The 16355-nt window shown below is 53.8% G+C and overlaps 1 protein-coding gene across 4 annotated transcripts in view; it reads left to right on the top strand.

Annotated features, from left to right (window-relative positions):
• Positions 1-16355, top strand: part of SCARB1 (scavenger receptor class B member 1) — a 109383-nt gene that overhangs the window by 67080 nt on the left and 25948 nt on the right. For all 4 annotated transcript variants that reach the window (XM_087857430.1, XM_045778996.2, XM_045778991.2 and 1 more), the window contains 3 exons: positions 10184-10341; positions 11910-12051; positions 14991-15194. In XM_087857430.1, coding sequence (XP_087713556.1) covers positions 10220-10341; positions 11910-12051; positions 14991-15194 — 468 coding nt within the window. In that variant the 5' untranslated portion in view covers positions 10184-10219. The remainder of the gene's footprint in view (positions 1-10183; positions 10342-11909; positions 12052-14990; positions 15195-16355) is intronic.

The raw sequence follows: 16355 nt of genomic DNA, 5'->3' as shown, positions 1-16355 counted from the left end.
AGTGTTCAGGGAAGGTCTCATTGAGAAGGTGGCTTTAGACTTAAGAAGCAAGGGGGTCACCAATGAAGGCGTGGGAGGGAAGATTGCCCCGGAGCAGCGAGCAGTCAGCGCAAAGGTCCTGTGGCACTGAAGCTTGCCTGGTGGGCTCTGGAACAGCGACGCCAGTGTGGCTGGAGCAGAGTGAGCGAGGTGGTTGATGGAGGAGTGATTGCAGTCGTGGTTATAGGGAGCCTTGTAAATCACTGTCAGGGACTTGGATTTTATTCTGAGGTAAATAGGGAGCCACGGGGGGGTGTTTGAGGAGGGGAATGACATGAGCTGACTTATCTTTTAAAAGTGTAACTCTGATCCTGCGGGGAGGGCAGACCAGAAGAGAAGCAGGTGAACCGGTGACGAAGTTCGCGCGTTGGTCCAAGCAAGCAGTGCTGGGTGTGGGGTGGTGCTGGAGAGAACTGGACGGACTCCAGGCCTGTCTTGGAGAGAGAGCAGCCAAGACATGCTGATGGAAGGGGGTTGGGTGGGAGGGAAGTTGAGGAGTCAGGGATGGCTCAACTTCCTAGCTGAAGAAACTCACCCCATTGTCTTAGCAAACCGCTCGGGTTTCCTATAAAAAGCTTTGCTTTTATTTGTCTCACCTTTAAAATCAAAGGAGGTTGGAACAGTAGCCAAGGGTGTGGTGTTCCCAGATTCCAGACTGACTCAGCCTGTGCTGGTCCTCCCTGAGCTCACCTGGGGAGGGTGGCCTGGGGCAGGGCGCGCCTCCGAGTGGGGGATGCGGGAGGTAGTAAGCGCCCTGCCGGCCGATCGGAGCGGGCGGGGGCTGGTCCTGCCTCCGAACTGGGCCATGTGTGCCAACCGGCCTCTTGGCTCAGCTTCTTGGAGGTGTGTTTCCTCCGCAGCCTGTTTCTTCTTATCACCGGGAGGGATAAGGTTTTGCAATTCAGGGGCCAGGTCAAGTTAATGATTGTCCTGTGAGGCTGCCCTGAGCGCAGTGGGGGAGCACTGTGAGGATGCGGCCGGTGTGTGGGGACAGGACCCGCGCGCTGCTCTCTCCCTCTCCCTGTGACCTTGGGGAGACACTTGGCCTTCGAGCCTCAGAGCATTGAGTGAGGGGAAGTAGGCAGAAGTGTGTTGTTCCCTGAACAACACGTATATAGATGGTTGATACGACTCGCCGGCTCCCTGCGTGTCCCCCAGCTTCTCATCTTGTTCATCTTTGTGTCTTTAAATTCCTAGCGTCGCGTCTAGCATGGGGTCCTGATGACATCAGGCAGGCTTGTTTCAGGTAGTTCCCGAAGACTTCATGGAGGAGGTGGCACCTGGTGAGTGGGGTTTTGGATTTGGGTGTCAGGGGCATCCTGGGCACCGGGGCAAGGGCTGTGGGAGGCAGTGAGCTGAGCCGCCTTTCCTGAGTGGATTCGTATGGGAGAACGAGGTGAGGCCTTGAATGCCGAGCACAGGAATTCATACTTGAAGGTGGACGGGAGCCCAGTGATGATCACAGCTGCCTCATATTGAGCACCTACTGCATGCACTTGCTGGGCACTGACCCTAACTCTCATCCATGGCTCTGCCAAGTAGGGGCTGTTACTCTTCCCATTTTACAGACGAGAAAGCTGAGGCACTAAGTTGTTTCTGGAGGCCTCATAGCTAAGAAGGTGGAAGTGGGGTCCAAGAAGATGGTGCAAACCCCAAATGTGAGTGCTATGTGGGGTTCGAGATTTTCTAGAAGCCCCATTAAAAAAGAGCCACATAAAAAAAGGAATAAGAAACAGGTGAAATTAGCGTTGACTACTCAGTACCTCCAAAATATCCGCTCAGCATGTGATCAGAATAAAAACTGTCATTGACAAGATACATGTATATTCGTTTTCGTTTTCTTTTTGGACAAAGCCGGCCCGTGGCTTACAGCTGGGCCCATCTCCGCAGGCCCGGCCGCGTGTCGGGCACTCAGGAGCGGCACACGGCCGGCGGCCGCTGGGCTAGGCAGGAAGGTCCACCCCGACGCCCGGCCGGCCCTCCCGGTGCACCACCAGCCCCTCCTGGGGACGGGGAGTTTCTGGGTAACCAATGGTGTGCGCCTCGGGGATTTCTATATGGGGCTGCTTTAAACAAAGAGAAGCCCACCCGTGTGTTGATTAAATGAAAAATAAGAGACAAGAGATCCCACTGCTGAAGGTGGCATATCCATCTGGAATAATGGGAAGTATCACATTTAAAAAAATTTTTTTTTTCCTGACATGCCAGCTGTTTCTGGAGACTGTGACTTCTCCTTCAGCCTCAGCTGGAATGTTGCCTCCTCCGAGATGCCCTCCTGGACTGCCCTGTTTGACTCTCGGCCCTGTCCGGCTCCATCTGGCTTTAGTTTTTCCCAGTCTGCGTCAGGGCCTCAAGTGCTGTCCCGCCAGGATCAGCTTCGCTGGTGCTGTGAACTCCCCCGGGGGCAGGGCCTTGCTGGTTTCTTCTCTGGGACATCCCCTGTGCTCAGGATGCTGCGGGGCCCTCAGCACGTGCCCAGCGAGTCTTTAGGGTGCCGGGGAATGGTTAGGGTGCATGGTGCATCTTTCCACGGTTGTCCAGGAGCCCGAGGTTGTTCCGATCTTCCTGCCTTGCAGCTAGCGGGAGGGGCCTTGGGGGGGGGGTCCAGCAGGTGTGCCAAGGAGCACGGAGGTGGGCTCGCAGCCCCACTGCCGACTGCTTCCCCGTTCTCCCTGGCATCAAGGGAGTGCGGACAGGCCTTGTGAGCTTTGGGTCAGGATGCCAACCCGGCTGGGTGTGGGTTCAAGTGACACTCTGGTTGCTTAGCTTTGCCTTTGCCTTAGCCCCTGTATTGGGCTCAGTAGTGTCCCTCCGCCCAAAAAAGATATATCCCGAGTTCTGACTCCTGCTACCTGTGAAAGTGACTTATTTGAAAATAGGGTTTTTGCAGTGAAATTAAGGTAAGGAGCCGATAGCCCTAAATCCAATGAGAATTTTTTCTATGAGGAGAGGACATGCAGACAGGAAGGTGAGGTCACAGTGGACACAGAGGCTGGAGGAACGTGGCCACAAGCCAAGGATCGATGCAGCCACCAGAAGCTGGAAGGGCCAGTTGGGATCCCATCCCCATGAGGTGGGATGGCTGGCCTCCTGAGCTGAGAGAGAATAAATGGGTGATCCTTCCAGCAGCAACCCTCCCCCTCCAGGCCCAGGTGTGACTTTGTTAGAGCAGCCCTGGGAGGGGGGTAACTCGGAGGCTTCCTGGCCAGCGAGGTGGGCCGGGTGAGGGTTCCTGAGCGTGGTTTTAGCGGGGGTCTTGGACTTCCTGGCTCTTGGGATCTGGCGAGAGATGCTTTTCTGGTCTCTGAACTGAGGCCCCAATGCTTTTGCCACTGGTGGCCAAGGGACAGCGAAGTCCTTGGGAGTCACGGGACCCCTCTCAGCTTCTGTCTGCTCCCTAGCTCGCAGCCTATCCCAGCTGCATGCTGGAGGCCAGGCTGAAGGTCTGAGTTCCCCGGAACTACAGGCACATGAGTCCCTGGCCTCTTCCTGCCTTCCCTGGGCCTCTTGTGATGCACAGGGCTGACCCAGGATACCCCCAGGCCTCTCTGTGAAGCGCAGGGCTGACCCAGGATCCCCCCAGGCCTCATTGTGAAGCGCAGGGCTGACCCAGGATACCCCAGGTCTCTCTGTGAAGCACAGGGCTGACCCAGGATCCCCCCAGGTCTCTCTGTGAAGAGCAGGGCTGACCCAGGATCCCCCCAGGCCTCTCTGTGAAGCGCAGGGCTGACCCAGGATCCCCCCAGGCCTCACTGTGAAGCACAGGGCTGACCCAGGATCCCCCCAGGTTTCTCTGTGAAGAACAGGGCTGATCCAGGATCCCCCTAGTCCTCTCTGTGAAGCACAGGGCTGACCCAGGATCCCCCCAGGCCTCTCTGTGAAGCGCAGGGCTAACCCAGGATCCCCCCAGGCCTCTCTGTGATGGGCAGGGCTGACCCAGGATCCCCCCAGGCCTCTCTGTGAAGCGCAGGGCTGACCCAGGATCCCCCCAGGCCTCTCTGTGAAGTGCAGGGCTGATCAACTGCTCCCCGCCTCCACCCTGGGTCTGCTGTTCTGCCCCTCCTTGGACAGTGCCTGGAGCTCCTCCCTGCCCGGCCTGGGGAGGAGATGGGGGCTGAGGGAGGAGCCTGTGGAGACCACCCTTGGATGGAGGGTGACCTGAGCAGCAACATCCAGTCATCTCGGTTCTGAGGCTGTGGCCTGGCCTGTGAGGTTGCCATTCATGAAGCCAGAGAATTTTACCGCAATTGTAAAGTTACTTGATTGAAACATAGACTAATAACTAAAAATTAATGTATGTGACATTGCCATTTTTGCCATTGCATGTCCCCTGAGCTGCTGCCCCAGCCCAAGCTGGGCCCCAGATGGGCCATGCTCTCTATGTATTTAAAAAAAGAAATTCTCTCTTAAGTAGGAGCTATTGAAAGCATATGCAAAGGAGGAAGCAGATAACCACTGCCTGGACATTTCCGTGTCGATATTAGTTATTCTGAGCTCACCTTGCTTGTTGGCTCAGCAAAAATTTGCTGAGTGTCTGCTGGGTACCAAGCACTGTTCTGGGCCCAGTGAATCAATGAACAAAGCAAATGAAGATCCTGTCCTTGTGAGGTTACGACCTAGCGGGGGAGACAGAGAAAGAACAGTAGACATAATTATAGGTGACAAAGACCACGGGAAACACAGCAGGTTAAGGGAGTTTAGGAATTTTGGGGTGGATCAGGTGAGAGAGCTGACTATGTGACCACCTTGGGAAGAACATTAAAGGCAGAAAGAACAGCTAGTGCAAAGGCCCTGGGGCAGGAGTTTGCATATATAATGGACAGCAGGGAGGCCAGCATGACTGGGCTGAGTGAAACACGGGGACAGGACAGGATGTGAGGCCCAGAGAGGCCACAGGGGCCAGACCAGGTGGAGGGACTTGCAGGCCGGTGTCAAGAAATCAAAGGTTGCCCATTATTTTGTATGTTTGACAAATTCTTATAAACAGGCCCATACCAACTGTGTCTCTTTGCAGCTTGTCTATTTTCACTCAGGTCTTTGAATCTTCCCCCAGTAGGTCTGGTCCGTTCGTTCTGCCCGCTGTGGTGTGTGCAGAAGCCCAGCTCCGCTCATGAGCTCCGAGAGTGGGCTGTGAAATGATCGGGGTGGGTGGGGGCCAGCATCTTGCAGAATGAGCAGAATAGGATAGGAGTTTCGCGTGTCTAGGGACCTCGTATAAGTGGAGTCACAGTATCTGTCCTGTGACTGGCTCTTGTCACTCAACATACTGTCCTCCAGGTTCACCCGTGGCACGGACCCGCCTTCTCGTTAAGACTGAATCACGTCCCACGGAATGCAGTGAACACAGGTGTGCTCATACATATGCGTTTTAACAGGTGTGATGACAATATTCTGTCTCTTGCTTTTGGTTGTCATACAAGTGAGGTGTAGACGTTGATAAAACTCAGTAAAGTGCTCTTAAAAAGCAGGCTCGTTACGGATGCACCTTGAAAATGTGATGCTGGGGGAAGAAGCCACATGTGGCCTCTGTGGTACCTTGGCTTGTTTTTAAGAAATTGGGTGTTATGGACATAAATTGATGACTTGTGTTGTATGATTCTGTTTATTGGAAAAAAGGCCGGGGCGCCTGGGTGGCTCAGTCGTTAAGCGTCTGCCTTCATCTAAGGGCGTGATCCCGCAGTTCTGGGATCGAGCCCCATGTCAGGCTATTCTGCTGGGAGCCTGCTTCTTCCTTTCCCACTCCCCCTTCTTGTGTTCCCTCTCTCACTGGCTGTCTCTCTCTCTCAAATAAATAAATAAAATCTTTAAAAAAAAAAAAGGAAAAAAGGCAAATCCGTGGAGACAGAAAGTAGATGCGGGGGTGCCAGGGGCTGGGGGAGCAACGTGACTGCTAATGGGTGTGGAGTTTTGTTTTGGGATGATGAATGTGTTCCGGGCTTAGACCGTGGTGCCATCTGTACGATTCTGTGCACACATCCACACCACTGAATTTGACACTAGAAGTGGGTGAATTGTATGGTATGTGAATCGTAAATCATTAAGCCGTCAAGAAATGCTCGCATCGCGTATTCACATTACATCCAGAACGTTCATCCTTTTTCAGGGTGCAGCCTGATGAGTTTTATCAGATGCGTACATCTCACCTGCTTGGCACCCAAAGTCAAGAGACAGGATGTTTTCATGACCTCAAATAGTCTCTTGGTGCCGTTTTGCAGTCGCTCCCCTCCCTCCACCCGAGCCCTGTGGCAACCACTGATCTGGTTCCTGTCCTTACGGTTTTCCTTTTCCCAGACGTCCTGTAACTGGACTCAGGCCGTATGTGGCTGTTGGCATCAGGCTTTTGTTATGTAGCACGGGCGCTGGGGTTCCTGCGTGTGGGGGACGGACCGGTCGTCAGCTCCTGTTTGTGATCGGGTAGTGCCCTGTCGTTGGGTCATGTGGGTGTTTGTTTATCTGTTGAGGGACACTGGAGTTGTTTAAAATAGGTGTTGAGAACGTATTCGTTACTGACGGGCATTTAGGACGCCATGCTCCTAAAGGCTTCCTAGCCTGGACTCAGGCCGTGGCCCCTGCCAGGAATGCCCTCCCTGTCATCTTTCCCTGGCCAAGTCCAGCTCCCTTCCTCAGGGCTCAGCTCCCGTGTGCCCTCTTCCGGGCAGCTCCACTGACCGTCCAGGAATGGGCTCGGAGGCTCTGGTTGGATGAGAGGCAGTGGTGTCCTGCAAGGGCTCACGTTGGCCCTCTCTTCCAGTCTTTGTGTTCTGGGCCGTGGTCTTTGACCTTGGGGGAGGGGGTGGGGGTAGAATCAGCCATATCAGGCGAAAGGCCGTGAGCGTGGCCAGCACGGCTATCTGATCAGCTGCTTGGTCCAGTAGCCTCTGCTCGGACGCCGATCAAAACCAGTGCAAAGTCTGTCCCTGCCGGCGGGTGGGGGTGGGGCAGTGACAGGAAGGAGGAGGAAGAGGAGTCGGCCACTTCAAGCCAGGCGACTACCCGGCTGACCTTCCGGATGCCCGGGGCTCTGCCATACCCTGTTCTCAGCACTTTTCCTGTACAGACTCATTTCAGCAGCACGCCAGCTCTGTCGTCGTGCTCATTTTCTGCATGAGGAGATTGAGGGTCACAGAGGAGCCGTGACTTACCGGCTGTCACCCAGCCAGAAGGCAGAGCTGGGTCACCGAATACTCCCTGTGAGTGAGTGCCCAGTGAATGGGGTGGACCGCCAGATCCGGGAAGCCCCCTCTGTTGGAGAGGGAGAGGGACACATGCCTTTATCTGGTGACTCATTTCTCTGGCTGTGACATGTCCCCAAAGCAGAGGGAGCCGGAGAGCGGATGAGGGATTTTGGAGTTCTGAAGACTTCTCCGGGCCCAGCTGGGAAACAGGGCTGGGGAGCGAGGCAAGAACCGGAAACTATTTTGTTATTTTATTTTATTTTAGGAGAGAGGGGGAGAGTGAGAGCGAGTGCGCATGCATGAGTGGGGCAGGGGGAGAGCGAGAGAATCCTAAGCAGGCTCCCCGCTGAGCCCAGAGTCCGACGGGGGGCCCCATCTCCCGACCCTGAGATCACAACCTGAGCCGAAATCAAGAGTTGGATGCTCAACGGACTGAGCCCCCAGGTGCCCCAAGAAACTGTCTTTTTACAAACCACTTCATTGAGGTCTGATTGACATTTTAAAAAAACTACATATTTAATGTATACAACTTGATGAGTTTGCAGATAAGTATACACCCTCAAAACCGTCACCCCAATCTATGTGTGAGGATACCCATCACCTCCAAAACTTTCCATATGATTGCTATTATTGTTTTAGTTATGCAAGACGAGTTAGCCTAGGGGTCTGCCGTGCACCCCAGTGTCTCCACTTACCAAGATTGCATCCTGCGCTCAAATATTTACTAAGAGGGTAGATCTTAGGTTACGTGTTTTTATCACACACACACACACACACACACACACACACACACACGGAAGTGAGGTTGGAGGTTGCATTTTCTCCTGGCGGAGTTGCTGGCAGAAGCCAGGCCAGGTGGGGACCTCTAATTACTAGCCCTATGTGTGTCTTTTCTGTGGGGAGGGGATGGCGGAGAGGGCATGATGGGACCATCTCCCTCTGTCGCTGCTCCCTGTGGGCCTGTTGAAGCCTTGAGGAGTTCCGTCCTGGGTGGACCCCATCCCACCCAGCAGCCTCTCACCTGAGGTTGAATTCCACTCACCAAGCCTGTACCCACGGGACCTGAAGGGTCACCTCCGGTGTTGGACCTGCTGTGTGGGGCCTGGGGAAAGCCACCTCACTGCGCGGGGCCTCTGTTTCCCCCTAAGAAACATGGGGAGGTCACCCTCCTCCACGAGATGATGCTGGTGAAGTGTGCCAGCAACTGTGGCCAAGGGGCGACCCGTGAGTCCCCTGTGGCCCCAAGGTGTGCGTTCGATTGGCTCCCGGGTGTGTTCGATTTCGAAAAATAAATTGTTGGTATTGAAACAATACGGAGATACCACAGAGTCTTTGTTGCTTTGTTCAAATCATGGTTATCAGTTGCCTTTATCTGCGTGTATTAGATGCTCGGGGTAGAAGAACGAGCTTCCACGGCGGATAGGAAGTTGTGTTTGTCAATAAATGATGATTATTATACCGTGAAATCCAGACTCTATGTGCCATTTTCCAGTTTTTTATTCTTGTCAATGAATTCAGCTTTTCTTCATTTAAATGTTATGTTGGTGAAATGAGAAACAGCTGAGGCTACAGAGTCCCTGGCCCCCATTGTACAGATGGGGAAACGGAGGCTCACAAGGTGACAGTCTTACCCATGTGGCCCTGGGGCCTAGCTGCTTCCGTATCTGTTCCTTCCTGGAGTCTGCTGGTCAGGACATGGGGCTGGACCAGCCAGCTCCTGCCTTCTGCCTCCTCTGGAGCCTCTGCGCATTGGTTTTGGCTATTTGGGGACAGTAGAAGTGGCTGGCCTTGTTCTGGAAGGCCATGTTTAAAGAAGCATGGAAGGTGATGCAAGCTACCCTGTACACCTCGCTTTGTGGTATCGGGTATCTATCTGATGGGCGGGGTCACTCTGCCCCACCCAGGCTCTGAGCCTTGGGGGGCCCATAATGTGGCCGGGCCAGGTTGGGGGGGGTGGATTGGGTGATACTGGAGGGAACTTCCTGGGACGCTGGAGCAGGGACGTGCAGAGCTGAGGAGCCAGGCAGGGATTAGAGGTCAGTGCATCTGATAGATAGGCTGCAGACCTCTTTTCTTCAGCTCTGTCTCGGCACTGCCCTGCCTCAGGGCCTTTGCACTGGCCTTGCCTCTAGCTGGAATTACCCCCCCCACACCAAATCCATGTATTCCCCTCACTGCCTTTCGTTTTTATTGTTTTGTCGTGGTTCTGTTTTGGCTTGTGTTTTGCCTGTGTGACTACTCTGTTTAAAGTTGCAACCCCCTTCCCCACCCCCGCCTCTCACACAGCACACGTTGTACCTTCGTATTTAATACCTGCCTTTCGGGGCGCCTGGGTGACTCAGTTATTGAGCGTCTGCCTTCGGCTCAGGGCGTGATCCCAGAGTCCGGGGATCGAGCCCCACATCAGACTCCTCCACTGGAAACCTGCTTCTTCCTCTCCCACTCCCCCTGCCTGTGTTCCCTCTCTCTCAGAGCTGTCTCTCTCTGTCAAATAAATAAATAAATAAATAAATAAAATTAAAAAAAAAAAACCTGCCTTTCCCTTGCTAGATCAAAGACCCCACAGAGTTGGGGAATGGGGTCTGTCTTGTACACTCTTTTATCCTCAGCCCTTAGAAGAATGCCTGGCATATAGTAGGTGTTCAGTAAACGTTTGTTGAATGAATGAATGATACATTTGGCCACATGGAGCCCATATTCCTGCAGTCCAGCTGCAGCTACCTCCTGGCTACTGTTACTAAAACACATTTACAAAAGTAGCAGCAGGAATATGTCTCCTGTGAACCGACACTCTGGAGCAGCGTGTGGGGAGAGCCTTCTCACTGGCGGGGGGCCGCCTCCCGGACGTGCCCATGGGACCTGGCCACGCAGGCCGGCTCTGGGCAGCCGTTCTAGCTGTGTGGGGGGGTGGGGCCTGGCGGCAGCCCTGCCTACCCTCCTCATGGGCGTGTTTGTTTTGCCTTCTGCAGAATGTGCGCATCGACCCCAGTAGCCTATCCTTCAACATGTGGAAGGAGATTCCCGTCCCCTTCTACCTATCCGTCTACTTCTTCGACATTGTCAATCCCGACGCCATCCTCCTGGGGGAGAAGCCGCAGGTGCAGGAGCGTGGGCCCTACGTGTACAGGTGAGGACGGAGGGGGCTGGACTCGGTCTCCCAGGTGGGCCGTCTTAGCGGGGTTGGACCCCATTTTACAGATGAGGAAACCAAGGCCCCGAGTAGTAGAGGGGCTTGCTCAAGGTCGGTCTGCTTTCCCCAGTCGCTATTCTCATGCTTGAGACCGTGCATTTTGCAGAGCGACCTCCTGGGTTTAAACTGTGCCTTTCTGACTGCAGGCAAGGGGCGTGCTTGCCCCATGCCTCAGTTTCCCCATCTGTAAAAAGACGCCAGTCTCCACCGTGGGGTGGTTCTGAGGACTGGATGAGATAGCGGAAGCCTGGCGCGCAGTGAGCGCCCCGTATACGTTCGTTGCTCACGTGTTAGTACCACTGCTGCCACGGCCTCACCGCTTGACCGTGGTCTTTGGGAGAGCGCAGCTTGTGGAATCGGCTGGAGCAGGTTTCTGAGAGATGAAGGAGGACCGTTCTAGGATAAGGCTCGATTGCCGGCTCCTACCCATTCTGCCCTCCGGGACAGACCCTGTCACAGAACTCCCTGCCAGGCTCGTCTGTGGGAGGCTTCCGTGTCAGCGCTGAGCCTGGCTTGCCGAAGTTCCGGAACTCTTCATTCCGGAAGTGTTTGTTGAGCACCTCCTGTGGACCAGGCACTGTGCCAGTCACTGTGAAAGGCAGACCCAGGCCCCTGCCTCACAGAGCTGACATCCGATGGGAGAGAGTAAACTCATGGTCAGATCAGGTGGCCATAGTGTATGAGAGCAAGGCAGGTGAAGCGTGCAGGGTGCTGGAGGAAGGGGCATGGCAGCGTTGGTCTAACTGGAGGGTCAGGGAGGACCTCTGCCAAAGGGACACTCCCCTAAACTTGGGTGGTGAGAAGGGGGTGCCACTGTGTGAAGACGTGGGGGGAGGAGGGCCCCAGGCAGAGGTGGCAGCCAGTGCAAAGGCCCTGAGGGAGGCAAAGTCTGGTGGTCCGGGAAGGAGAAGACCTGAGTGGCTGGCATGGTATGAGTGGGGGGAGAGTGGCAGAGATGAGGCCCGAGCATCGGCTGGGTCAGGTGGTGAGGATCTCGGAGGCCACGTTAGGAGCTTGATTTTATCCTGTATGCAAAGGAGGGTTGTGGGGAGAGAAGGACATGATCTCATTTCTACTTTTCAAAGATTCCCTGGCTACTTTGTGGAGAATGCATTGCAGACAAGAGGGATGCTCACCACAGCCCTACAAAGTGGGTCTTGTTATCACCCCCATTTTACAGATGGGAGAACAGAGGCCCTGGTAGTAAGTGATGGAGACAGGATGGGAACCTGGGCCCTCTGTCTCCAGAGTGCACATTCTGAACCACTGTGCTGCACTGTCTCCCTTGGAGAAGCAGGCATATGTGCGGGGGAGGCTGTGAAGGACAGTGGTGCCTGGCCAGGGGAGGGGTGTGTCAGGATGTGGGTGCCCTTTGGGGTGGCTCTGATGAGCCTCGCAGTGTCCTGCAGTGGGCTGAGGGAGGTGGCCGAGGGCCCCACGGCTCCCGATGGCCACCCTGTCCCTGTGCAGCTGGGGCCCGCTGACCACTGGCTTCCCACCCGCAGGGAGTTCAGGCACAAGAGCAACATCACCTTCAATGACAATGACACGGTGTCATTCCTCGAGTATCGCAGCTTCCAGTTCCAGCCCGACAAGTCCCATGGCTTGGAGAGCGACTATATCGTCATGCCCAACATCCTGGTCTTGGTAAGGCCGCCCCTGGCTGCGCCCCTTGTCCCGGCCCTCATCCTTGCCCCTGGGGGCTTCCGTCTCTCGTCTTGCCTGCCCCCTGCACTGGCCGTCCCACGGTGTGGGGGACAGGGGGCAGCCTGCAGCTTATGGGACCCTACTCACAGCCCAGTGAGTTTCCCTGGTGCATCCTCCTGTCTCTGGGTTGGAGGTACCGACAAAGTCCTTGTCTTTTCCATCTTAGTCTACGAATCTAGAATCTCCACAGGGAGGTACAGGTGCGGGACTACACGGGGCTCCCCCGGGCCACATCCTCGTCTGCCCCATTTGGAGGCAGGGTCTCTGTGCTCTGTAGGTGGGGGTCATAGATGTAGCTGGATTTACCAACTGTTGGCCATGTGTGCTGGGGTCCCTAAAACGACTTCCAGGCTTGCTGGCTCACTAGGAGGGCTCACAGGACTCGGCGTATTGTCCCCCTCTTGGCTCTGATTTGTTACAGAGAAGGGCGCAGAACCAAAAGCAGCAGAGGGAGAAAGCGCATGGGGTGGAGGCCAGTCTCCAGCCTCCAGCGTCCTCTCCCAGGAGAGCCACACAGGCCCCCCCCCAAATCCCCCAGGAACAAGTTGTGACAGCACCTGGGAAGGGTTAGTCACCATGGAAACCATGAGAAACTCTGTGCCCAGGGTTTTTATTGGGGGCTGGTCACGGAGGCACCTTCTGCCTGGCACGTAGCAAAATCCAGATTACCCAGAAGGAAGGCAGGTGGTCAGCATAAAGCCTACTGTTCGTACACAGAGTCCAGAAACTGCGAGACCCCCTTATCAGTCAGAGAGTGGTGGGAGCTCCCTTAAAACCCAGGATCCCAGACGCCAGCCAAGGGCCAACCTTGCCGGTGGCAGGCTTTTCTAGAGACAGTGGCCTCAGGCTTGTTGTGTTAACTTCAGGGCTTATGGGCCTTACACATGTTACCTTGTTTACTTGTCAGTGAGCCTGGGCCTGGCGCTGGGCTGGGCTCTGGATCCGAGGCGAACTCACCTGTTGAGTCCATTGGGTGGACAGGACGGAAGAATAAATATGTCCCAAAGCCTTTGGGCTGCACCCCCCTGCCCCTCTGCCCCCCGAGTGGAATCCTTAAGTTTTGACAGTGAAGGCTCTCGCCCCCACCGACCAGGTTGGCAAAAACTGCGTGATAATGCCCCAGGGGTTAGGAGCATTTGTGGAAATGGACACTCTCACATCTACCGTGAGTAACAGAACTGGTATGAGCTGCTGGAAGGAGGTGACTTTAAATAGAAATGGCACCCGCCTTTGACTGCAGAAATTTCATTTGTAGGAGTGTGTCCTCTTGATAGAATCACACAAATAAAAGATGCTTGCACAAGGATATACGTTGCGGCAACATTGTCCGAGCAAACTTCCAGAAGCAACCTAAATATCGTTACATCACATTTCATCTGGTGATTTATTGCCGCAGGCATGGCACGGAGCAGTCCCTGAGATCTATCTAAATGAGGGAAAGGGAAGGTGCAGAATGCACGTACAGTGCCACACCTTACTATTTATAAAGGGGAAACACCCGTACACACACCCACTTACACACATGTGCTTTTTTTTTTTAATATGTGTCGAGTGGGGTGGGTGAACTTCTGTGGAGGGCCAGATAGTAAGTATTTCAGACTTCGAGGGCCACGTGATCTCTGTTGGAACAGCTGATGCAAAGGCAACATAAAGGAGTAGGCATGGCAACGTTCCAGTAAAACTTTATTTCATGGGCACTGAATGTGAGGTTCACATAATTTTCATGTTTTTTCGAATATTATTTTTTCCCCAAATATTTGAAAATATAAACATTATTAGGTCTCAGACTGTACAAAAACGGGTGGTGGACTGCCTTTGGCCCGTGGGCCATAGTTTGCTGGTCTCTGGTATGGATGTGTCTGGAGGAATACCCAAGAACCCATAACTTTGGGTAGCCTTGAGGGAGAAGAATGGGAAGGGGACGGTCAGGGCTTGGAGAGGGACGTTTATTCTATATCCTTTTGTGATTTTTTAAAAAATTGTGTGTTTATTACCTTTCGAAAATGATTATAATGGTGAGATCCTGGTGAGTTCCCAAGGAACCAGACCTCTTTGGCCCAGGTTTTAGGAAATGCTGGCTGTGTTCACTTTTCCACTTTTGGAGGATATGCCTTTAAAAAATAAACCAAGTGCCAAGACAGTATCTCCAGAGGGAAGCAGAAATTAGAAAACAAATTCACCTGTGTTCTCAGCACACAGATATTGGGTAGAACAGATCTTTGGGACTCTTGGTGTTTGGGAGGGAGATAGAAGGAAGTGGAGTCGAGTCTCCATTAAAATTTTTTTGGATACAAGGTGACAGTAAAATGTGCTCCAAACTGGCATAAGCAAAAAGGGAACTTATGCGCTCACGCTACTGAAAGGGCAGAGGTTGAAACGAGTTTCAGGTGTGGCTTGATCTAGGCGCAAATCAGGTTGCCCAGATCTGTGTTGGTGCCCTGCTCTGGCGGACCTGCCTCTCAGGGAAGCTACAGCCTTCAAGGACGGCAGTGGGAAGCCCTCCTTTCTACCTGACAGACCCAGGGGAATGTTTGCCGTTTCTTGTGGCTCTGATTGGGCCACATTACACATTCCTGAACCAATCACTGTAGCTGGAAGGAAGAACGTTTCTGATTGGCCAGGCCCCTGCGATGTGCCCGCCTCTGGGACTGGGGATGGCGTTAACGTCACCTGAATCCACTAACACAGGTGATCCTGTTACTGAAGGATTAGGGAATGGTTCTGGATGCCCCAGACTCCCTATGTGTCCGCAGCAGGGACCTTCCTGGGCCCGAAGTTCATGTCCCCTGATGAACTCTGCCTCGGGCCTGGCTCGAAGTCCGGGATGCACGGACCCGTTGTGTCCAGCCTGTAACATGTGGTGTCCCCTCGCTCTGCAGGCCGCTGCGATGTTGATGGAGAATAAGCCCATGAGCCTGAAGCTGATCATGACCTTGGCATTCAGCACGCTCGGGGAGCGTGCCTTCATGAACCGCACTGTAGGCGAGATCATGTGGGGTTACGAGGACCCCCTCATTCACCTCATCAACAAGTACCTTCCAAACATGTTTCCCTTCAAGGGCAAGTTCGGGCTATTTGCAGAGGTAAGTGTGGCCCAGCTACAAGTCCGGGGCTGGTGTCTTGTTTTCCAGTGACACAGACTGGAAGTGGGTTAGCAGCCTGGCCGGCGACCTGGGGGCAGTGGGTTGTGAATGGCAGAAAACCCAACTCAAACTGGCTTAGGAGAAATAGAGAATCTGTTGGCTCATATACCCGAAAACTCTAGACAGAGAGGTAGGCGCAGCTTGATCAAGGCTCAGAGGACGTGATTGGGCTGAGTGTGGACAGTTGGGGTCTGCTTCCAGGAGAAGGGGGAGAGGCTGCCGCGGAGGCAAGTCACAGATTTGACTATGACGTTGCTCTGAGCTGCCTGCTTTTGTCTTTCTTTAAAGATTTTATTTATTTATTTGAGAGAGATAGAATGAGAGAGGGAGATAGCACAAGCATGGGGAGGGGAGAGGCAAACTCCCCGCTGAGCAGGGAGCACAACGTGGGGCTCGATCCCAGGACCTTGGGATTATGACCTGAGCCAAAGGCAGATGCTTCACCAACTGAGCCACCCAGGTGCCCCTGCCTGCTTTTTTCTTGATCTTGACCCCTGGTCACCTGGTAGTGATTGGTCTCCTGAACCGCGATCTGATGCAGCCTGACCCCTGACCACAGCTCCCTCTGCCACAGGTTTTTGGTTTTTTTTTTTTGTTTTTTTAAATATTTTATTTATTTATTCGACAGAGATAGAGACAGCCAGCGAGAGAGGGAACACAAGCAGGGGGAGTGGGAGAGGAAGACGCAGGCTCACAGTGGAAGAGCCTGATGTGGGGCTCGATCCCATAACGCCGGGATCACGCCCTGAGCCGAAGGCAGACGCTTAACCGCTGTGCCACCCAGGCGCCCCCAACCTCTGCCACAGGTTTTGATGAGCCCTCTGGATTGTTCCAGACTTGGCCTCCCTTTGGGCTCTGCTGATCTGTCTTGGGGGGAGTGGGAGAGAGAAATTATGTTTCTGTCATTGGCACATGATAGACACTCAATACATTTTTAACCAGGATGACAGGTTCTGAGTGTATGGGTAAGCTGGCAAGTTTGGAGCAACATGATTCTTTTGAAAGCATCTTGTCAACTTGTAAACAAATGAAAATTATTACAAAGTGAGTAGCATACCCATAATATATGTTTGACTGTATAATGGAAACCCTGAAATAACA

Source organism: Ursus americanus, chromosome 30 (genome assembly GCF_024610735.1).
Source record: "Ursus americanus isolate L20-20 chromosome 30, mUrsAme1.1.p, whole genome shotgun sequence".
Taxonomy (NCBI): domain Eukaryota; kingdom Metazoa; phylum Chordata; class Mammalia; order Carnivora; family Ursidae; genus Ursus; species Ursus americanus.
The sequence above is the reverse complement of the archived record's forward strand: the minus strand, read 5'-3'. Positions and strand labels throughout refer to the sequence as shown.